This window comes from Pygoscelis adeliae, unplaced genomic scaffold, assembly GCF_000699105.1.
Source record: "Pygoscelis adeliae isolate BGI_AS28 unplaced genomic scaffold, ASM69910v1 Scaffold294, whole genome shotgun sequence".
Lineage (NCBI taxonomy): Eukaryota > Metazoa > Chordata > Aves > Sphenisciformes > Spheniscidae > Pygoscelis > Pygoscelis adeliae.
Window position 1 is genome coordinate 2,520,324 of NW_008824722.1, and position 24,601 is coordinate 2,544,924.

At 35.4% G+C, this 24,601-nt stretch overlaps 1 protein-coding gene across 1 annotated transcript in view; it reads left to right on the forward strand.

Annotated features, from left to right (window-relative positions):
• The window catches only part of KNDC1 (kinase non-catalytic C-lobe domain (KIND) containing 1), a 68,286-nt gene that overhangs the window by 42,963 nt on the left and 722 nt on the right, over positions 1-24,601 (forward strand). Inside the window, exons 10-28 of the mRNA XM_009323322.1 lie at positions 1,948-2,106; positions 2,453-2,530; positions 3,151-3,244; positions 3,425-3,587; positions 3,682-4,526; positions 4,637-4,781; positions 6,497-6,588; positions 8,604-9,007; positions 16,935-17,028; positions 17,142-17,239; positions 17,535-17,746; positions 19,070-19,183; positions 19,596-19,743; positions 19,997-20,176; positions 21,295-21,510; positions 21,830-21,912; positions 23,173-23,323; positions 23,761-23,883; positions 23,986-24,045. Of these exons, the coding sequence (XP_009321597.1) occupies positions 1,948-2,106; positions 2,453-2,530; positions 3,151-3,244; positions 3,425-3,587; positions 3,682-4,526; positions 4,637-4,781; positions 6,497-6,588; positions 8,604-9,007; positions 16,935-17,028; positions 17,142-17,239; positions 17,535-17,746; positions 19,070-19,183; positions 19,596-19,743; positions 19,997-20,176; positions 21,295-21,510; positions 21,830-21,912; positions 23,173-23,323; positions 23,761-23,883; positions 23,986-24,045 (3,459 nt within the window). The remainder of the gene's footprint in view (positions 1-1,947; positions 2,107-2,452; positions 2,531-3,150; positions 3,245-3,424; positions 3,588-3,681; positions 4,527-4,636; positions 4,782-6,496; positions 6,589-8,603; positions 9,008-16,934; positions 17,029-17,141; positions 17,240-17,534; positions 17,747-19,069; positions 19,184-19,595; positions 19,744-19,996; positions 20,177-21,294; positions 21,511-21,829; positions 21,913-23,172; positions 23,324-23,760; positions 23,884-23,985; positions 24,046-24,601) is intronic.

Here is a 24,601-nt window from a genome sequence, read left to right on the forward strand (position 1 = left end):
CATGTTCTGGAGGTCACACTAAGATCAGTATTTTAGACTGTGTAGGCTAAAGCCCAAACATTAATCTTATTTGGAAGATTGGGTAAAAATATCACTATCAGCGTACTTTTACTATGGGAGCACTATGAATTATGTCTCTTACCAATACAGTTTTCCTAGAGCTTTTTGCTATAGGTATAAGCCATAAGGAGCTTTCAGACCAAAGGTGATAAAAATGTTAATAAATAGCAGGTGAGTATTTGTCTGCACTGCAACTGCATCTGAATTGCATACTGTACCACAGTGATCTTAGGAGTGGGGAAAACAGAATTTACGGTACTTTCCTATTATGTAACAAGAAAAGAGGTTAGCTAATATGTACCTTGTACCACGTGAGCCCTTTAAAATTAGACATAATAGTCATGAATCAGAAAAAAAAACCCTTCATTAAAAATCTACTAAAGACAGAGTTTGACGTTCTGTAAAATTATCTGTAACTAGAAAATGTTTATATATCATCTTCTTTAAAGTTGCTCTTTCTTCTTAAATTGCTTTGATCCAATGTGCAGTTTTTTCAAAGGCTTCAGAAACTTAAACTAACCCTGAAATATAATACAGCAGTTTCACCATAGAGTAGAAATTAATAATCCTAAAGTCTTTATGCTTTATTCTTTTTCTTTGGAAAATCTGAAGTAATCTTTTTTTCCTTGTTTTTCTACAACATTACATATAGAATAATCTGACCTGTTTTTTGGCTTTTTCCTGATATTTGTACAACTTTTTGGTTGTTATGAACATTTAGTTGGAATTATGGTATGGGAATCAAGACTGTGTAGTGCCAGTCACAATAACTGTACTACCTCAGTAAAAGGAACGTTTTTGAAGGATATGCTAGATTGGATGGCAAATTTTTCTTAAATAAATTTAGGTTAAAATTGTGATCCCATTGACCTCTTGGAATTCTGAGCCTAAGGGCAAGAAATTTTTTTTGTTTTGGCAGAGCTGCTTTCTCCTATTTCAAATATTTTTGTACCTATTAGTAGCTTTTGTTCAACAGTTCAAATGGTTCACAGGTTATTTTCTTTATAGTGAACTTCCTTGTTATGTTGTGTTCATTGCTGTTCACTTTGCTCAGAAGAGTGCTAGAAAACATTGTTTTATAGGACCACGTTATTTAGTTCTGTGCTTAGGTTTCTGTCCCTTGAGCCTTTTTAATACCTTTCAGAGGCAATGTGAAGAAGCATGGTGCTTTAACTTTTTCAAAATTGCATTTGTAGTACATGCTAACATATGTAAACTAAGCATTAAGTATACTAAATCTGGCTCTGTCTGAAAATTGTAATTCTTCAAATAAAACAAGTAAGCTTGTGAAGATCAAGTACTTTTCAAGGTCCCTCATCATGGCAACTTCAATTGGTCTAGCTGCAGGTAGCACAATAATTGCTAAAATAAATATACAGTACCTCGTTCTTCTGATAAGTGTAATCTCTGTAAAATACGACTCGTACTGGGTAGCTTGTAATTACTGTGTGCCATTTACTTTCTGAATTATCATGACCTTTTTTAAGTAAATTGTGGCTGGCCAGATTTTATGGTAGAACTCTAAGGCTTGGAGCAATCTAAGTTTTTATGTGAGGAAGGAATTCTTCAAAATGGTTCTAAACCCACTTTTTTTCCTGAATAATTTTCCTAGACAAAGGATAAGACAAATTATGTCTGTTGCTCCAACAGTAGAAAATTAGCTACTGTTATTGTCCCTGTGTGCATAACAGCTAGTTTTTGAAATGGACTGGGATTTTCATTAGCATCTTCAAAAGCCAAATGTGATCTGTACTTTGGAAGCTCTAGTCATTATTTTTTTTGCAGGGAATGAGGGCAATTTTTGGATAATTTGCTGGAATTGATTTTGAAGTGGAAGCTTGTTTTAGTCTCTTTACATCTTTCCTGTCTCTTATGTTATACCAATAGGTTTGCGTTTATAGTGTTGCTGCAGTTCTGTGGATGGCTGCAAAATACACTGTTCCACCGAGTCACAAACTAGCATTGCCAAGAAAATTAAAAAAACTTCTTCTGGATATGGCAAGAAAAAACCCTGAAGAAAGACCTTCTCTAGCGGATGCAATTAAGGTTACTAGATTTAGGCAATTTTATGTGAAATTTATTTATGTCTAAAGTCTCATTTTAGTGATCTGAATATCAAAATACTAATTTATTTTTGGTAATAGACTGATATCTAATTAAATGATAACCAGTCACTTTGGGGTTTGTTTTTAAAGTTACCTCCCTAGGGACACAGAGGGATGGGTTTTTAATTTATATTGAAACTGTCAATAAGGTACTCTGAATAGATTCATAAGACTTCTTAAACTTAGATTACTTCTAATTGACTATCTTGACTTTGTCCTTGTCCAAGAATACCTCACTTCATGAAAACTTATTTACTGACTGAAAATTATTTTATTTTTTTTTTTAGACATGTGATCGTTATTTGCTTGAACAAGGTATAAACAGCAAAAATATTTTGGCATTGTTGAATAAATCTGTCTTTAAGGTAAGAGCCACCTTTTTTAATTCTCTACGTTTTTCCAATTAATTCTGTAAGTCATATTCCAGTAAGATTTTTGGCCCCTGCAAGTATAGTTAAGTTTGTTCTCTTTTTTTTTTTTTTTTTTTTTAATTTTCAAGTAGTCTTTAAGTATTGCTTTCTTCTAGTTCTTGCTGTTGGAGTGGTCACTCCCCAGATTTTGGTGCCCTGACTCCACAATCTGCATGGGTGAGAGCTCAGAAGTAAGAAGAACCAGTGACTTAATTTCATAATCTCTCTTTCATTTACCACCCCTCTTATCAGAACGAAAGACATTAATATGTAATTGACGCAGTGTTCAGTCAATCCATGGAACTGACCTTGTTCAAAACTTTGATTACCTAAAAGTTCTGATTTGAAACAGAGGGTTATCAAGATTTCCAAACAGTTCTATCAGTCCTTAGAGTTTTGTGTGTCATTTGTTTTAATTCTCCACCTTGGCATGACTAGGTTGCTGCTTTGCAGATTACAGAAATTGAAAATCCTAAAACTCTGGGTTTATATTGGGCTGGTAGTAATGTTCTGAGCAGAATTTAAAAAAAGAAAATGCTAATAAATTTAGTTTGGACTTTAATTTTTATTGTTAGGCTGTTGAGGAAGAAGTAATCTCTTCTCAAGATCATGTTGCTTTTGAATTTAAAAATGAAAGCCATGAAATGGACCCTTCAGAGTCAAGTCTAGGTAAGCAGTCAGACTCTTTGACATGTTTACTTTGTTTTAATATTCTCTAGATCAGTTCTCCATGTAAGATTTTCTCAGTCAGGTACACAATTATTTTTTTTTTATCTAAATTGATTGTTATTTACCTTGCATTTATATTTTACATATTGTTCATCTTTCTAACTGTGTTTTTGTTTTTAGGATTTGTGCCTATTAAAAGTGAAAGTAAACTTGTAGCAGTTAAAGGACCAGTACCATGCCAGATTTCTCTAAATTGTGAGAAAGCTACATTGCCAGTTGCATTCACCTCTCCTGCAACTCACTTCAAGCCTATTATTCTGCAACAAAATGCAAATCTAACAAAGTTAGTATATCCTAAAGCAGAATAAGTTAAACTTCAGACTTCATTGTTAAATCTACTGGAACTGTCCTCAAAAAAATTCTTTGTTCCTTTTCAGAGAGGTTCACACACCAGTTTCTGAGCAATTCAAGAAAGAAACAAGAAAAGAAAAACGCAACAACCACAACAAATCAGGATATATAGAAGACTCTAAAAGTTATGGTACTGAGGACACAGATGTTGTTGAAACTGCACCTGAAATAGCCGAGTGTGATTTACAAGTTCCAGGCCACTCATCCCAGGTATCTTCAGAAGAGCAAAAGTCAGGCAATGCATTTACTTCTATAGTTATGTTACCATCACCATCTGATTCCTCACATATTCTACAGGAAAAGAGCGTTTTAGCTGAAGTTCCTTCAAGCTCCTTAGCTTGCCCTACATCTCCTAATTTTCTTCATATAAATAACATCATTCTCAAACAGGACTCAGAGAAAAGAGTTTTGACATTTGTGCCAATACATTTAGCTGTATCAGAGCAAATACCAAATAAACCTCTTCGTTCAAGAATTGCGTATGATTGCTATCATAGTTTGCCAGTGCTACTTTCAAGTACTATTGCAAGTTATAAAATGAGCGCACAAGCAGAAAATGATGCCTCCCTTTGCAAAGTGCAAAACTGTGAGACTACTAGTACACAGAACACGTTTGATAAAAGTAAACCAGGTATTCAAACCAACTGCCAAGAAATTGAGTGTGGTACCAGTGTAGACAGTATTTTCACTGAACAAGAACACACACCATGTACCTCAGTGAATCAAGACAATTCTCATTTCTTTGATGTTGAAGTCCTGCCCCAGCAGAACAGCGCAAGTGACACTTTACTACAGAAAGTGGTTCATCTTATACAAGAGGAGTTTGCATTTGATGGCTATCTAGAGAATGGAGTTGAAGTTTTTGATATGGGTATGTACATTTTCTTCTGTATATAATTATCATTGATGTGTAAGATTATTGTTAGTAATGTCTTTTTTCTCTCTTTTTTTTTTGTTTGTTCGTTTTTTTTTTTAAACAAGGTAACTTCATTTTAAACCTAAAGGAAGTTAAATTTGGTATGTTCTCTGATACAATTTGTGAGAAGTTTTGTGACCTCTACTGGGATGAAAAATTACTGGAGAATCTCTATCAGGTAGTAAATGGAGAAAGACCTTCACATTTATGGTAGGTGTTTTTGAACTTTTTCCTTCTTACAGTTCAATTTAATGTTTTTCTCCCTACTTCCTAGAAGCAGGAAAGGATATAGAATCATAGAATCATTAAGGTTGGAAAAGACCTGTAAGATCATAGAGTCCAACCATCAACCCAACACCACCATCCCCACTAAACCATGTCCCAATGTCCCAATGTCCCCAATATGCTGCTTCTCTTGAGGTATCTTTACTTGTTTCCTGCCAACTGTTAATTTCCCAGCCTATTAGATACTTCATGGCCTTCCCCATAGCAAATAGTGCTTAATGGATTAGCAGAAAATATTTTCTATTAAGCTTGTCTGTAACTCCATCTTAGGATAACCGAATAATGGAGACCTAATTTCTGATCAATATTGTTTTCATCCATTGATGGAGAACTTCATAGTCTTGTTAGAAAGACGCTGTTCAATCAGAAGTTAAATATATTGTTCTTACTGTTCAGTTTGCTTATTCTATTTGAGTTTAGTTCTTTATACATCCTTTTGTTCTACTCACACCTAAGAACAAGGAAATTAATTTAGCTTTGCTAGTAATGTTTTACTTAACTGATTTAGTTTGACTCAATGTTTCTCCTGGCAATCTTTTGTAATTAGCCTGTTAAGTGAGAAAACACCAGCTTAATTTCTCTTTTTTACTGTTTCGTCTTCAATGACATATTTACCTGCAAAATAATAAAAAACATTTTTGTTTTATTGCAGCCTCCAAACGCAGCACACTTATAAAAGCTTCTTACTAAAGGCTATTGTAAACAGTAATCAATTTATATGTGGAAGTTATGTATGTTTTCTTTGTCTGTCGTGGTCTGGAACTACAAATTGGAAGTTTTGACAAAGAAGCTTGGTAGATACGGTCTAGAAAAACTTCAGTGTTAAAAGATATATTATCCCTACAGCAAGTTTCAGAGAGAACAGACTACGACCTCCAGATGTCAGACCCTGACATGCTGGCCTATTTGCCATTTGGGTTGGGATTTTTAAGGAGCCATTGAAAACTGGTTGGAGGTTAGGCTCTTAATTCCCCAGAGTTGAATGTTATGGTAGGAGAAACTTGAGCTGTTGCAGCTGAATTACAGAGATATACGAAGAGGTCATCCTCTATATGAACTTTTGTTACAAAGTAAAGTTTTTGAAAGCAGGAGTGAAAAGGAGATCATTATTTATTATCTAGTATAAAAATACAGGTCTAGCTTTTAGACCACACGCAAGAACTGCCTCAGAATATCTCTGAGACAGTGCTTACTTAACATTCTTTAGACAAAGAATATAGCAGTTTTTAATTGTTACCTTCTTTGACTTAAAATTATGATTATTCTTATTAGGGATGACTTAGAGTCAGACTGTTATCCAGAGGTTGAATCCTGAGTGGAAAACCCATTACAGTAATTTGCAGTCTAAGTTATGCCTGGACTTATGCCTTCTGTTTGTATGTGTTCTGATACTTCTGTTGGAATTTTGCCAAATGCTGTAAAGGAAAATCTCTGTCTCTTACTCAGTGTACTTTAATGTCCATTTGAACTTTTTCTTTCTTGTAAAATCACAACTGAAGCTGAACATGCAAACTTCAGGAGGTAGATAAATGTTATGAAACCTTTCACATACATGGTAGAGTCATTTGTAAGATCTCATTTTACCTATTTAAATGTAAAAGTATATGAAACATTAATTTTTCCTAATCTTGTATTTTCAGCATAACTGAGGCAGCTGATTCAAAGTGTGGCACAGTATTCCAAGATCTGAAGAAATCTGATAGCTTTTTGGCAAGCAGTGATCAGACAGAGGGTGAGAAGGGACTTCATGTTTCTAGATCTTTGTGTGTGCTAGGAATCTATCAATGTCACAAGTTTTGAGAGGTTAGCACTTTGAGTGTGTCTTCAGGAAAACACTCACCTTAGCACTTACGAACATTATCAGTGAATCTGAACATTATCAATGCCTTGGGGACCTGCTGTCTTTTATATGAAGCTTACATATGACCGAATGTCACTGAGTGGGATGCCTGTTTCATTTACTTTTACTTACTTCTACTCACACAGATGTGTCTGTTGAAAAACTTCCAAAATCCTAACTGCTACATGTGGTTTTCTTGTGTTCATCCAGTAGATGTTCTAGTGGCATGCTTTAAAGTAGGGAGAAGGAAGGGGGATCATCATACTGAGTCAGCCCCATGCAACACAGCAAGCTTAGCTAGGCAGAGAGGAGAGCTTTGAGAATGCTTATGACTCCTTAGGTGTCACTGAAGAAGTTGAGGATTGATTGAAGGATGATTGTGCAACAGATCTGGTCCTAAAACTTATCAGAATTAAAACAAAGCTAGGCAGTAAAATAAATAAAATGTATTAAAATAAAAAATGGTATTGTCAATAAAATTATTTACAATTCTGGGGACGGGAATTGTACAGAAATCTAGAAACTGAATTGCTTTTGGATTTAAATGGGCATTTTTAACTATTCATCAAAAGGGTTTTTACAAACAGGTAAAAAAGAAGTCTTCTACCTCTCTCCCAGGAATTCCTCCACTTCCCTATTCTATCCCCTGAAGTTCCTTTTTAAAGACAGATAGCAAAATGAACAGTGGGTCAAATGATTTGTTAATCAAGAGAGGTTTGCCTTTTGATCACAAACTTTGTTACAGGACACAGTTTCAGGGCAGTCATTGAGGTTATATTAGTGGATTGTTTATTTGTACTTCTTCAGTGTGGGTTTTGCATTTTTCCTGGCATACTTTGTGGTTGAAGGTTTACAAAATATTCCATCTTCCAGTAACTGAACTCAAAACTGAGCTGGGCTGCTAAATCCCATTATTATAACAAACCCATTACCCTTTCTAGGCTTGGTGTATTCATGGACAGGTTGTATTTGGTTGCTGTTGTATCAGTATTTCATTTTTTTTCAAGATAGTTAAGCCAAGTTTCAGCATTTAAACTTGGTTACTTCTCTGTTTTGAGCAAAGTTAAACTATGTATTCTTTACAGAACGGCTTATACCCCTACATCGTTAACTTTTATGGCAAAACATAAATTTATAAGTTTGCACTTGACTGCTGTCATTCTATGTTACAATTTTCCATTTTGGCTCAGAATGATTGCAAATGTAGAGCCAGACTTTCCCATGGGCTATGTGATTTCTTTGCACCAGTAATTTAGGTCCGTTTGACTCCAGGGTGGCATATCTAAACCCTGGAGGGTTGCTCAAGTGAAAAGGGAGACTTCTGGCAGGCATAAAAGCTCCTGTCAGCATCATACCAACCTTTAACTGTCACCTCAGTCCCTCAAGGTTGGCAGTAGCCTTTATAACTGCAAAGAAGTCCCATCGTAGCTCAAGGGAGTGAGTCCTATAGGAGTAGGAAGTCTAACATCTGTGTCCCCTTTGGCCGTATCAAGTATTCTTGCCCTCTATGTATGGAATAAAAGCTTCAAGACTTATGGATGGAAAAAACCTCAAGAGCTAAGCTTTTTACTAATGCGTGCACAGGTCTGACACATTTAACTTTTGTTTTAAAGCTTCTGCACTATGCCTTGTTTAAATGCTTGTTGTATATGCGCAGAACATTTTTTGTAATTTTCAGAAATGTATTGACCAAAGCGTAACGGTTCTGAAGTGTCTTTAACCTTCATCATTCTACAATATGTAGTTGAGAAAAAGAAAGCACAGATCCAAAACAAGCATCTAACACTACTGTTAGAGGGCATAGATAGTCTCATAACTGTATTTTGTATGTGTAGTGTTTAAGTTCAACGAAGCATGCATCATAGCACATGACCATTATTTCTTTCCCCCCCATACACCCTCTTTAGGAGAAGGGGAAGCAACCTTTGATGTGAAGGCTGAGCCTATGATAAATACATCATTAGCTGAAATGGATTTTGATGAGTCACCTTCGGATAATTTCAAAAAAGAATTGAGGCTGCAGAATACTATCCCTATAGAAAAAAAGGGGCAATGTTTACAAAGCAACGGCTGTTGTATTGGTCCAGGCTTTACAGAAGAAAATAGAGAGCCAGAGGAAGAGACCATAATAAAGATAGCTGGAAACAGCTACCTTGTGTCTCCCAATCTACCTGATTTTCATAGCTGTAGTCCTGGTTGGAGCAGTGCATTTTATGGAGCTGAATGTTTTGATTCAGAAGTTCATAGTTACATGAAAACCCTTGGAAAGCAGAAATCAAGTGAGTCACAAAATATAGATGCTAAAAAAGTGGTGAGTACATTGATTTAAAATCATTAAGATACCTCTTTACTTGCTGGTTAAAAGTACAATAATATTTATTGTGTTATAGTGAGTTGAAACCCCCTTTCTTCTTTTAAATACTGATTCTTAAGTGTTTTAAAATCCTCAAAATTTGTGATGTCTTACCAATAAAGCAGGGTAAGGATAGTATTCCAAAATAAAGAGCACTGATGTGAAATCGATAATCACTGACCTACAACCCACCTTCTCTTCCTGAAGTTGACCAGAAAAATACCGTCTGCCGTATGCACTAACCCCATGGTGGTAATATTATAGAAAAGAGCTACGAGTGGCTATGACTGGGTGTGTATCATGAGCTCTCAAGAAGTCCTCCTTGTCATGTGCTCTGAGCCCTTTTCCTTGGTCACCATGAATTCCCTGACAGCTTCTCACCATTCGCCAGCAGAATGGCAGTTATTTGCTCACATCTTCTCTTGGAGACAGCTAATCATCATGATGAATGCAGCCTTGTGCCTTTTAAGCAGCTTGGGGGACATGGGGGAGTATGGGCAGGGGGGTGGGTTGTTTTAGATTAGCGAGGTCTTCCATTCCCTTAAAGATCATATTGATCCCATTTACTTAATTTTTATATTTGTGCATCTATCTATAACAAGCTGCAGTTTGTAAATGTTTTTGTAAATATTTCAATGCCAAAGCCACAGAGTAAGGATAAAATATGAAACTGTAGAAATCTATATAATTGGAGCTGGTTCATGGGAAGGAAAAGGAAAAATTTAAGTAAATGAGTTATTAATACTGGAAGACCTATTAGTATAGGGACACCTGGAATCTTTGTGTCCCTGAGAATGGTTAGTTGTCTAGTTTGTGTATCCTTATTATTTCTGCTAGGTACATGTTTAATAAAGATGAAGCAGGAGTTGCACTGCTCTTGTGGATTTCCTTACTATGGGCAGTTGGTTGAATTTGTTGCTTTATTTTTTAAGTGACCTTGGCAAAGTAGAACTGAACAGCTGAGAACACGATCTAGACTTCTTTGTTTCCAGATAGCCAGTTTAAATCTCAGTGGATCTATTTGCATTCATTTTTTGAAGCACTGTGACTTCACTTCATTTTTCAGTAAAAAAACATAACTATTTTTCTGTTATTAGGCAAGTTAAAGCCTGAATCACTGAGGATGTTCTACTTTTTTTTTTGCTCCTTAATGTTCAGGTGCAAGTCTATAGGAGAGAATAGTGTGAGAAACTTGACCTACTCTTGGTTTGTGTAAAAAATAAATTAAAAAATTTTTTAAAAAATAAGTTTTCAGGACTGTCACTTTCAAAAATTTCCATCTACTCAAAAATTCCTATTTCTGATCTTATAGGGCTGTTTAATCCTGTGTAAGCATGCCAGCTAGAGAAAAATGGGCTTGCATAATCTCCCTTACTTGAAGGACTAATTCTTGACTGAAGAACAGATTTTTACCACTAAGGAGTTTTCATAAGCATCTAAATAGATTTTCCTGTTTCAACAGGCAGTCTTTTTTACTTTGAGATTTTACAGACTACTCAGCAATTTAGTTTGATTCAAAAGGATGAATTATCTTGAGTTCTCGGCAATTATTTTCCCTATTTAACAGGCATACAACAAAAATGAAGCAAGATTTATGGTGCTTACAGTCTGCTTTGGAATTTGCTTATGAAATTAATGCATACTATTATACGTTGCTACTATATGCATTAATGCATAAGAACTCGGCTATCCCAACAATCATACGGGAGGCTGGGGGAAAATAGTCATGAGGTATCCCTGTAGAAAATTATATTGTGTTCATGCCCAGTACATTCCACTGGAGGAAGATTACTATTGATACAAAGTACAATTCATTCAGTTTAGCAATTAGTAAACAATTCATTTAGAGAGCAAGAGAACGCACATTCCAATAGCTGAAAAAGATGTATACTACTCTGAGGATAAGTGAACTAATCTTCCTTGTGTTGTCTAAAATTAGTGTGAAATCTTAATAGCTGGACAAAAATTAGACTAATCTTATTCTGTCTCAGTAATGCAGAAATAATGTATGTGATCTGGACTGCATATGAGGCCAGGTGGACAAACAAGAATAAAATAATTATTTGCCGACAATAGAGGCTTGGTATCTTACCTAAATAGTCTTCCTAATTTGTGAGATCCCTTTGTGTCCAAGTTACAAGGAATACAATTATAAACTGTCATCTTCAATTAAGAAGTCAAATTCAGTTTATATTCCACCATTTTCTTCAGAGAAGAAGGTTAATGGCAGATTAAATACTCTTGTACAACATAGAAATGTTTTGAATTCATTGCAAAAGAAAAGTTAATTTTCACAAAAAAGCATGTATGTGCATTCTCTGTTGTACTGTTTATATAAAAAAGTCTTGGTATACAAGAATATTCAGGTATATAATCTTAAAAATATTTTAATAATATTGTATTAAATGTTCTTTCATATCTTGGGGGGGTTTATTAAAAATGCTTTTAAAGTGTCTTGTAACTACAAATTCAACAGAGGCTAGTTTAAAATATCAGTTACTTTTTGATCTCATGACTATTTTTATTTCTTTCACTACCATAGCATCAACAACTTTAATCTTTCTGCTGGCATTACTACAACACTGACTTTCTGTGAAACCCAGCTTCTTCCCAATGTGTTTAAAATAAAAACGTACAGAATAATAATGCTCCAATTGCAGCAATCTTGAACATTTAACCTGAGCAAATAAAACTTTCCTAAAATCCCGCTGTTTTTCCAAACTCCATCAGTGATGACAATTTCTGAAATAAACTATCAGTAATATTGTTGAAATGAGGTCAACTGTTACAAGTTTTAACTGGTCAGTGTATATAAGAAAGACAGGGAAAAAATATGAAACTGAAATTTATTTTTCTGCTATTGCAGCAGTCAGGAGACGATGATTCTTAGCTGTAAGACAATCAATTATCAACACGTAGGTGATAAGCAGCTCTACCCAGCTTCTTTCTGCTGTCTCTGCTGCCTGATTCATCAAACCAAACACTACAAATCAACTGTGAAAACATATAGTATGATTTTAATCTCCATACCAGCAGCTGACAAAGACCAGTTCCTATCTCATTTTGAACAATATGGATGTTGCTGGTACCGTTGATAGGGGTAGGATTTAACATTTATAAGTCCTTGTGCATTGTTGTACTTGGATGTAGCCAACAGCTGTATTGGTACAGCAAAGTGTTTTCAGCTAGTTTCATTTGAGAATATGAACATTTATACATGTTATACTTGGAGTACATGTTATTTAGAAAATAAATGTGGTTGTTAATCATTGGCATTTATGAAGTGTTAACACTGTTAATGTGTAAACAATGAATAAGAGCTGTGCAAATTCCAAGGGAATGATGCACTGTCTGAACCAAAATACTGAGAAAATAAAATAGACTCAATGTGAAAATTTACATGAGTTTTCTGCCATAGAAGCTCAAAAAAGTTAATTATTCTAGTTGCCAAATTCTCACTGTAAAATCTAGTAGAGAAAACATGTGTCCCGTTATCCAGTCCAGGAGGACTACGAAGTCCAAAGGAAGGCTTTAAGTGGCTGTTTCGAGCAGGAAGGTGGTTTGAGTTGCTGGAGGAAAGTTCTGCCTCTCTTGCAAGGTAGAGCTGTTCGTCTCCACCCTATCCTTCCTTGTTTAAATCATCTGTTAACCAGTTTTACTTCAGAAACCAGTTCCTTGATGAGCTGTAGTCTAGTTTTCATTGTCTGGCAAGGATTATATCAACCTACTTTTTGCCCCAGGTCTCTGACAGATTTTTAAGAAGTCAGCAATAAAGTTGAGCTGATTCTACAGCTTTGCGGTAAAGTGTGCTAAAGCAGTGTTTAGGAGTTGCTATTTCAAAGAGTGAACGTTTAAAGATAGTTAGACATTTGAGCTTGATGACATTTGTCCTGACTTAGTGGCACTACCCTTTCATAGGGATAGGTGTGCTTGGTCGGTTCAGGTCTAGTCTGGAACTGGATACTGGATGGGAGTCTAACCACACAACAAATAACAGTTTTGGAGACATATACATCTCATTAATACACTTATCTCTCCAATGAAAAAGATTCAAATGTTTCTTTATTCACCTTCTAAAACTAAATGCAATGAAAATTATTTAGGTTTTTTTAATTTTGTATACCTGTAAGCAGGTTTGAGAACATGCAGGTTCTGAGAAACTCTGAGTGCCAGAACATATATTTATGACAGAATTAAATATTCTGCCATAAAAATAATTAACTTTTCTATTTTTCTACTGGAACCTATTGGATATTGTCTGTTGTGATTTAATAAGATGAAAAAAGTAAAACATTTGTTACATGATGAACAATATTAACAATAGGATTATTCAAGCTATTATGATTAAAAAAAGGTAATATGTACTGTTACATTTGGAAGGAATATGAAATAGCATTAAAAATAAAATATTGATCAAGGTGACACTTTCAAATGTCATAAAAATAATTAATGCTTTACTGTGTAGGTGCTTATCAGGTAGTTCATCGTGGTTCTTAAGGTCAGCAAAGGTTAATTTAGTCCTTAGGCAAGCAAGTATATGTCCACTGTCTCACATCACCTCTAGTCCAGGAGCTGCTAATTTTGCACCCTCAAACAGAGCGCATCCAGGCAAACCAAACCAAGTCCTTGCAGCAGAGCAAGAAGGGAAGGCAGCTACCAGTGCTGCCATTTCTCCAGCGCGATGTCCAAGTCTGCCCTCACAATGAGAAGAGCGTTTTTTTCTGTAGTCTGATAAGCTGGCTTCAGTTTTCTTGCAGCCCTAAGCCTTCACCTTTAGTCTTTGCCCTTATCCCCCAGATCTCATAAGCCGCTTGTAAGAGTCTCCGCCAAACTTCGGTGCACCCAAGCTGTGACTAGGAGGTTTCTAGCGCAAGTTTTGCATATTCTGGCCACAGTTTTCCCTTTCCCATTCCTTTTCTCTTTTCCTTTCCCTTCTGCCAATATTCTGCATCCTTTGGTAGAGCCACCTTTCAGCATGTAAAAAAACTTACACTTCAAGGACAGATTGGAATTTGCAATTTTCCCAAGTCAACAAAGTCACTCTGTCGTTACTTTGTTCCCTAGACTAAGGGATGTTCTATAGAAAAGTGTCCTGACAAATGTATTTCAGAGGGAGCAGAACAACTGAATATATAGCTTCATCAAAAATGCTTATATTCTAGACCTACCTAAAATGGAAGATCTTGTGGAATAGACTGGGAATTTGCTACTGACTTCATTGCTACTCACCTGAAGTTATTTAGTGGACAAACCACTTCTGTCCATCAGATTCCAAATGTCAGAAAATGGCCACTCCTTCTGATTCCCTTTCTGTGTTCATAGCCTCTTAATCAACTTGGTTTCACTTTAATCAATGAAACAACAACAAACGTTTAAGTAAAAGCAAGCAGTTTCCAATTCAGAATCTGGATAATAGCTTTTCTGTGCTTTCCCTATTCTCTATGTGATGCTTGTGTAGTGGTAAGCCTTTTAAAAATCCACAGGGCTTTTGTGACTCTTGCTGCTAATGAACTAGGTTGTTAAACCTTTTGAGCTTTTCTGAAAAACAGTGGCAGGTTTTTCTCAAACTCAAATTAATTTCTAGTAAGTCCATCCCATTAAAGCTAACCTATTTACCAATCTGTTGTTCGATATGTTAGCTTTGAGCTATGTGTTTTCTGATCACTCTGCGTGTGGGAGTTCTGTCTGCTGCATTCAGTGAACTTACTCCATTTAAAATGCTGTTTCATGTAACTGGGTCACTGGTAGTTAGCTTAGGACCCAAGTGCAAAAGCCACCACTTTTCTAAAACACAACACACATCATGTTTGTTGTTTCATAATAAATCAGAAGCTGAACCCAAAATGGATGGCCCATTTTCATTGGCTGGTAAAATAATGAAACCTTTGATATGCAAACAAATATAACTGTTTACATTAAATTTGATATTATTGTGAGAAGCCAAATATACTTTCGTTTCTAGCTATTGCTTAAGTTATATAATTCTACAGAAATTCAGTTTAGTTTTTCAGTTATGTAAAATGCATAAATATACAATATGTAAGCTGAACTTCAAAACTGATATGTCCTTTATTTATAGAGCAGCTGTCCTGTCTGCCTTCTGACCTGGTTGTATAATATAATGTAATTATACTTGTTTGGAAACCATTGCTTTCAGTCAAACATTTGGTTCTTGCTGCAAATATAGGTCAGCTGCTTAACAGAGCATTTCTGGGGTCTGCACTGATTTCAGAACCCATCACTTTTAATTCTGGATGACTTCTGTGCGTAACTTTTAAAAATGCTCTTGAAAACAACCAGATAAGGCATATTTATATAAACGGATTGAGACAAACTTGAGTGTGGTCTCATCATACACAAACCAGTTCCAGTTCTTAAGCTGTAGAACTGTGGTATAACTAATGCTTTTCTGGGGACAGGTGATGCCTGTTGTAACTCACCTGTAAGCACAGGTGTGAAAGGTAGTTTCTCCTGGTTAATATCATATTCTTGTCTGTTTGGATGTTCTTTTTTTCATCCAAAATAATTCTCTTCTAAAACTTCAGTTTCCTACTAGAACCTTGCATTTACCGTTCTGATAAGAATCCTTTTGCTTTTTAAATAGGAACTAGAACAATTGCTAATGATGGAGACAAAAAATTACAGAAAGACCATAAAGTTTTACCAGAAACTATTGCAGAAAGAAAGAAGCAGCAAAGGTAAGATTACAGCAACTTGCCAGTAATGAAATGGGTGCGTAGTACTTGTAAGGATTTTTTTTCTGTAAATCAGAATCATTGAAATCATTATACGTTGGAAGAGACCTCCAAGATCATCGAGTCCAACCATCAACCCAACAACACCATGTCCACTAAACCATGTCCCTAAAGTCCATCCCATTAAAGCTAACCTATTTACCAATCTGTTGTTCGATATGTTAGCTTTGAGCTATGTGTTTTCTGATCACTCTGCGTGTGGGAGTTCTGTCTGCTGCATTCAGTGAACTTACTCCATTTAAAATGCTGTTTCATGTAACTGGGTCACTGGTAGTTAGCTTAGGACCCAAGTGCAAAAGCCACCACTTTTCTAAAACACAACACACATCATGTTTGTTGTTTCATAATAAATCAGAAGCTGAACCCAAAATGGATGGCCCATTTTCATTGGCTGGTAAAATAATGAAACCTTTGATATGCAAACAAATATAACTGTTTACATTAAATTTGATATTATTGTGAGAAGCCAAATATACTTTCGTTTCTAGCTATTGCTTAAGTTATATAATTCTACAGAAATTCAGTTTAGTTTTTCAGTTATGTAAAATGCATAAATATACAATATGTAAGCTGAACTTCAAAACTGATATGTCCTTTATTTATAGAGCAGCTGTCCTGTCTGCCTTCTGACCTGGTTGTATAATATAATGTAATTATACTTGTTTGGAAACCATTGCTTTCAGTCAAACATTTGGTTCTTGCTGCAAATATAGGTCAGCTGCTTAACAGAGCATTTCTGGGGTCTGCACTGATTTCAGAACCCATCACTTTTAATTCTGGATGACTTCTGTGCGTAACTTTTAAAAATGCTCTTGAAAACAACCAGATAAGGCATATTTATATAAACGGATTGAGACAAACTTGAGTGTGGTCTCATCATACACAAACCAGTTCCAGTTCTTAAGCTGTAGAACTGTGGTATAACTAATGCTTTTCTGGGGACAGGTGATGCCTGTTGTAACTCACCTGTAAGCACAGGTGTGAAAGGTAGTTTCTCCTGGTTAATATCATATTCTTGTCTGTTTGGATGTTCTTTTTTTCATCCAAAATAATTCTCTTCTAAAACTTCAGTTTCCTACTAGAACCTTGCATTTACCGTTCTGATAAGAATCCTTTTGCTTTTTAAATAGGAACTAGAACAATTGCTAATGATGGAGACAAAAAATTACAGAAAGACCATAAAGTTTTACCAGAAACTATTGCAGAAAGAAAGAAGAAGCAAAGGTAAGATTACAGCAACTTGCAGAGCCACCCCGCGGTGCGTAGTACTTGTAAGGATTTTTTTTCTGTAAATCAGAATCATTGATGTTCTTATGCTATGTGTTTTAAATCTAAAGGTCCTGAAACTAAATCTATGTTGCCCAAATTGAGAGGACAGCTAGAGGAGATGAAATCAAAAGTGCAGTTTCTTGAACTGGTGAAGAAATATGTGCAGGCAAGTCAGACTTTATTTTGCTTGTTTCATTTGTCATTTCATTGCTGCATCAGTGTAGTTGGCTGCTCAAGTCAGTATATGAAATGTGAAATGTTTTGTGTCAAAATGCCAAATTAAGTAGGATGTAAAAGAATTATTAAAATAAAGGTAATTGCTACTAGAATTGTTTAAAAAGGAAAAAAAGCAATTGTATGAAATGCAATTTGGCTTCAAGTTGAGTTGATTGCATTTTGTGTGGATTTTCCTCTTTATTTTGCTATGTTTTATTTTTTTGTGGCTTTGCATCTTTGAGCAGATCATGTATGCAGAGCAGTGGGGTGTGGAATCCTGTGTGCTGCCTACGGTCATTCACAACGGGAGAACTGACACCGTGGATGTGGCACCTACAGATGAGTTGTCATTGCTTCTTTACTATAACACAGAGAAACACCAATGTAATAATCAAAATGGAGTAAGAGTTCTGCAGGCTGGTACACCACTTGGTTTAATGGCTTATTTATATTCTAGGTATAGTATGTTTTGCACATCCTTAATTGGGAATGGGTTGAGGTGTAGTTGCTAATTCAGGAAAAAATAGTCTCCGGGATAAATCCTAGTTAGTCAACGTTGCATAAATTCTCCCCTCTTGTACCAAGTTTAATGTTATTTCTGTGAACACTTATTTACAGAAATGGGCATGGAAATGGCAAAAGACAGTCTTGGTAAGAAAGAAGCCAAACTGCTAAGTTTGGATTTGATTAAAACTTGAAGCATTTGATAATAAATCAAAAACTAATAACTTTAAACTTTTTTATCCTTTACTTATTTGAGGTTTTGCTCTGATAGTTGCCATGGAATCAAGGCTTTATGTTACTGCCAGCAGTATAACAATTCTTCAGCACATATAATTTGATAATTCTTATTAATAGGGTCTGGATGTGAATACGTATAAGTTCTGTTTTACAGATTATTGCCCCAGTCCTCAGGACTGATCAAGATGCAGGCTTACCTTAGGGCTTAAATGGGGACAAAGATGTCCTTTAACCTTCAACTAGGGTGAGGGCAGTGTTGTTTTAAGGTACTTGAGCCATAATAGTATGAAGGATGGAAACTGCCTGGGAGACTCCATCAGACTTGTGGCGCTGTAGAGGGAGCAACTTCCTCCCAGCTACTTCTCCCAGCTCATCCTGACTCAGACCCAGTTACTTATCCTGAGTGCTGCATTTCAAACAAAATGAAAATTTGTTCATTTTGCACAAAGTGAACAAATTGTTTTGGAATCAGAGCTTCCACATTCATCAAACCCAAACTTTCATAGTTAGCTGTAAGCCATCAGGGAGACGTGACAATTAACCTGTGTTAAGACCTTGAGAGTGTGTGTGTATAGATAAAAAAATAAAACGCACTCATTTTTAATGTGTGTATAAGAAGTATATTCTGTTGTTAAAGCAACTAATGCTCTAATTAGAGCTACAGGAAATATTTTCTTGCTTAAAGTATCTACTTTATCTTTTAAAACAACATCAAGTGAGATGATAGAAAAAAGAAAATTAAATATGTTCTTTCATACTATTTAGAATGTAACTTTTGATAATAGAAATGTCAAAGTGGTTCTTCACAAAATTGCAAGTAGGGAAACTGTTTTAAAACAAATTATGCTTTCAGTGTTGGCAATCATAATATTTGATGTGTAAAAATAAAATAAAAAGGAATCAAGGTTTTATGCAGAGCTTGAGAATTTTAAATCCCTACTAATTCTTGATATTTTGAGGATTTTTTTGTTGTTGCTATACTCTAATACAAGAAGAAATAGTGTTCTTGCTTGTCTGAAGTTTTTCTTGTGCTTCACAGAAATGCATTTTTAGAAGGTTATGTACAGCAGTTTCTCTACACATTTCGCTATTTCTGCACACAAGAAGAATTTTTGCAGTTTCTTCTTGATAGAATCAGCAGCACTTTATCCAGGTACAGTAATTTCCTGTGAAAAATATTATCAAAGCACAATTGACTTTTCCCCCCAAAGGCAAATAGCTGTTTCTGAAAAGAACTACTTAATTAAATTGAATTTTGATGTTTGCTTTTGTAAGACTCTCTTGACAAGTGAGATTGAAACTAGAGCAAGTGCTATATTTGACAATGTGCTTATTTCTTTTTCCTTCTGAATCCGAGTCTTACTTTTGCCAGTTGTTCAGTGATGGGTTGTAAGTACAACCACAGCTTTGTTCCCATAGAGCCATGGATTCTAGAGACATGAAACATAAGAATTTAAGATAGTACACTCAATACCAAATAATACTCGTGGTTTTTTCAACACTTATTTTTAAATTGGAATTGGATATCAATTTTGGTAAAATAAGTGCCTTTTTCTTCTCACCAGTGCAAGCCTGGATCCTTCCACATCACTTACCAAAATATGTAACCGCAGTTTCTACATCCTGCAGGCTTGGATTGAAGACTGCTACAGTGTAGACTTTGCAACAAATACTGATCTTTTGTGTACCCTAAAAGAATTTATTTCTACCAAGGTAAGTTAGAATTTCAGTAGAAGCTTTAAGAAAAAAAAAAATCCATTTAAGTCAGTTATGGTATACATAGGATTGTTATTACAAAAAACTGTCCTAATTAAAGTAAAGTAAAAGAAAAATAATGCTACCTTTGACAGCTATGTTCAATATGTCTGGTTTTGGACAGACATGAATCTTACAACTATATTGTGTCTTGCTTATAATTTATGGGAAATTGAGTTCAATATTCTGTTAACCTGTTTTGCATTTACAGGTTGCTCCGTTAAATGGCTATGGCGAGCGCTTGTTGTCATTGCTTGAGGATGCTTCTGCCAGGAAAAGTGGCAGTGCTCATCAGTGCTCCAGCGTGGACAAATGTGAAGAGGAAGGCGAGGAGGACAGAAAAACATTACGTTCTCTATGTAAAAAGCTCTCAGAAGATGTTTCCAGAAAGGCATGTCTTTTCTTCAGACTGCAGTATACGGAGCACGTTTCCATATATTATTTTCTGACAAAAACTAGAGTATCCAGCTCAGAGCCTACACCCTGATTTAGTGAAATTTATGTACCTGCATTTTAAATTTTCTTTTGAAAGGCCTAAACAGTTCTATAACTGTAGAAGTCATCTTAAGCCTTAATTGCACCGTCAGCTGTTTCAGTAATAATAGATCAGATAATCAAAATTTTGAGAGTTGAACTCTTCATCCTTGATACTAGCATGTGACTCATAGTTACTAGGAAACATTTTCCCCCTTGTCAAACATTAATACTTTTTATTAGGCATATATCTTTGTAAGTCTATAAATATATGAAAACTGGGGGGAGAGAGGGGTTTCCTGCTAGAACTTCAAAGCTTATAGCAAAAACTTGTCTGAACTTTTGTCTGTATTTAGTGGTTCATATAGTGTTCCTAGTTGAAAAGTAACCCCAGAAGCTGGAGCATACTGTAGGCTTTTCCTGAAAAAAGATCTCTCTACAGAGTGACCAAAATGACATGTGGAAGTCCAATGTATCAATAATGTGCAAGTTGAATTTAGAATCAGCCTCTTGATAAAGGTGCAGAATTCCATGGGGTATACTGGAGATTCAACCAATAAAAGACAAGCAGAATAGAGAAAACATGAACTTTTTATTGTCACTGCATCATAATGATACTGGAAGGTAGAAGAAGAGAAAAGAATGGAAAAGCGAGTATTTCTTTGGAAAGGGCTCTGATTCTAAGCAAAAAGAGTACAAGAAATATTAAGAGATAGTAAGAAGTAAAACATAAAATATAAAACTCGAGAACATAAACTATTTTTTGGCAGCAAGCTCGAATACACAGAAGTTACGATTGTTGATTGAGATCTGGTAACCTCCTGCTCAGACTCATCAACTGTGCTTATTACATTAGCTTAAAATAGCAATGTTGAATAAACCAATGAGTGTCTGGGCTAACCTTGAAGATCAGCTGAAGAGTTTTGCATCCACAAAGGTGTTTCTCTAACAAAACATTCCAGAGAGTTAAATCAAGGGGAGACATAGTGTTTGCTTTAGAGAAGTTGTAGCTTTACGTATTTTTTTTTTCTACAGAACTTTAACTGGAAACTTTCCAAAGGTATGGGACCAATTGCACAGTATCAGAGAGAGCGACTGCGCACTACTTCATCGGTTTTGCCAAAGCCATGCTATAACAGTTTTACAGAAGAATTCCCAGTCTCCTTTGGTAAAGCAGATGAAGTGGGACCATACCTCTTAATAGACTACAGTGCGCAACAGCTTTGTTGTCAGCTGACGTTACAGCAACAGGTACAAAGGACTAGGTTTACTTGGAAGTACAAATAATATCTATCTTCTTACTTTATACTCAGCCTCCTTTCTCTACCATTTCCCAACCCTGTTTCAAGCTTATTTCATACTATTTCATAAGACTTTGAATTAAAATAATCTGTTTTTCTCTCGAAATCTCTACAGTAAAATTTAGAATGGCTAATTCTATTCTTAGGCAGTGATCCCTCTGATAAATTTGCTGAAGGCGGTGGGGGGGAACCTCTGTCATTTTTATCCTCGAGCATTTTAGAAGAACTGCTAGATGTAACAACAGATATATCTTGCTCTTTTTGTTTAGGAAGTATTTCATAAATGTCATCCAGTACACTTTCTAAATTCAAGAGCACTTGGTGTTAAAGACAAATGCGTTGCTGTCCAAAAGTAAGTTGCTTATTTTAACTGCCCTTCTATTCTGTTGATGCACAGTAACTTACTGTGTTACACTTTTAATACATCCAGGAAGAGAGAAACATTTTAAAGCTTTAATATCTTTTCAACACACTAGATAGTCTGTTTACGTAAATTTTTTAATTTCAGGAGATTTTATACATGTGTATGTATATACACCTGTGCACGTATGTGTATGTGGTAGGTCATATTTGCAAGGTGATTTCTTTGAAATCTAAAGTGGGTCAGGCCAAAATATTTCTGAAGACTTGTGTTAGGGGGGTTGCTTCAGAGGTTTGGTTTTTGTCAGAAAAAATTGTAATGGTTTCTGAAACAGGCTACTTGATAATGCCTGTGTGTATATATATAAAATCTCAATGACCATTACGGGATCACATCTCTCTAGATCATGTGGTCCAACCCCCCTGCCTTGAGTGAGGTCAGCTAGACCAGGTTGCCCGGGATTGTGTGCAGTTGAGTTCTGAATGTGGATGGAGACTACACAACCTCTCTGTGCAATGTTCATTTTGTACTGTTAGGTAGATGAAGTATCAGTATTCACAAATACGTAAGAATTTTTCTGTAGTTATTAGAGTGGTTACCAACCTACTTAAATTGCTTGCTGAATGGTAATTAATGTTTTCATCCAGCCACATGGACCTAATTATATTTGATTGTGGTCTACTACTTACATACTCAGTGGATTCAGCTAGCTTCTAATTAGTACTTGTTAATTGCACTACCTGTAATAGACTTTTCTGTCCAAGGATAGGGAATGAACTGGTAAAGCAGCTCATCTTTTACAGATTGTTAAATGGCAGAATCTAAATCAGCTGGTTTATACTGATTTGGGGTTCAGGCATGGGAAACAAACTGTGTGGTGCCACTAGGTATCAGGCTCCATTTCTTACATGGCTGCAGTTTTTAAAGAGTTTGGATTTCTGGCTGTTATTTTGTGTCAGATTGGATGGTTTGTTTTATTCAGTAACAAGTGGTGAAGGTGTCTTTATGTACAGAAATGTATACTGCATATGCCTATCTTGTAGTCACATATAATTATCTTGTAATTATAAGGAAGAAAAAGTAACACAGCTCACTATGTATTTTGTAAAAGATTATAAAATCAAGACTGCAAGCACTGCAAAATTATTTTAAATGGTTGGAAGTTGGCATCTTCTCAATCAAGATTTTCTCTGAAAATTCAAAGTCAGCATGAATTATTTTTGCCCTTTTTTTTTTCCATTCTCTCCATAGAGCTGTTTCTACTGAGGCAGTTTCACTTAAAGTCTGTAACCTGTTTCTATCGAAGTGCATACAAGACCAGTACCTTCTACAATTATTAAGAAATGCAGACAGTATCAGCACCTGGGTTGCTGCTGAAATTGTAACATGTCACACGTCTAAGGTTTGTCATTGTTTTATTGTATTATTAATTTGAAACGGTTATTTATTTGTTATTGTATATAAGTTGCTGTGTAGCAAAGCTGCAAGAAATATTCTGAAATACACCTGTGAGTGGGCAGTTAACAATTTGGTTTGTTGTCACAAGGAGGGTCTTGGATGTTTTGTAGTAGCAGGTGTCAAAACCTAATAGAATGTAAGAAGTGGGTTGCCTGAGGAGAATAGATGTCAGACTTTAACAAGGACACTTCGGTGACAGAAAAGAAAAAACTTTGTGTTGGAGGAAAATGTTACTACAGTCAACAATTTTGATAACAAATTCAAAAATAAAATGTATCTCTTTTTCTTCCTTCTTATTTAATTTTATTATGCAGATTTACTATATATATTTAGTATATCTTAATATTTTATATATATAGTATATCAATTATTTTTTTTCAGCTGCAGGTGAGCTTGTTATCAAAATTTCTTCTTATAGCAAAATGCTGCTATGAACAAAGAAATTTTGCTACTGCAATGCAAATCCTAGCAGGCTTGGAAAATCTGATTGTACGACAGTTACCAGTAAGTTTGGGACTCTGTTCTGTAACTATTTTGCTTAACATAATCTTGTTCCAATATGGACATTAACGTGAAAAACGAAAATATATTTTGTTTTATTGTAAGGCCTGGAAAATTTTACCTGCAAAAGTAGCTGAAATAATGGAGGAACTCAAAGCTGTTGAGGTATAGTATAAAGTCTTTAATGTAAAAATACTTCTTTGGGGTTGGATAAGATGCAAGATCTGCTTAAATGGGTGCCTCTGCAGGGTGAAAGCCATAATTATTACTTTGCATTATGAAGGAGATTTTAATTTGATTTAAAACTGTTGACTCTTAATGTGAGACTTTACATTAATTTTCATCTCAGTATTTCCCAAAAATGTATCCTGTGTGACTAAAAATCAAGAAGGAAATTTCAAAGCAAGCTAGGACATTAGATACACTTTTCTGATGATTTCTGCAGCAGCTTTGTGGCTGTAATTTGTTTTGAAAAATCTTAAATGTTTATTTTATCACAGGCGTTCTCTTACTGATCTATCCAATTTTGAATCATTGAGCGGAGTTCTAAAATGTAATTGTGTCTGTGATTTAGAACAATTAAAAGTTATGTATGAAGTATCTTTTGATTAAAGTTACTTTCTTTATTTCTGTACTTTAAAATGTTTGCCACCAGATCAATTCAATGACAAATAAATACGTAGTGCTGAACGCATGGAGAACTTTTTGGGAAACCTGCCCT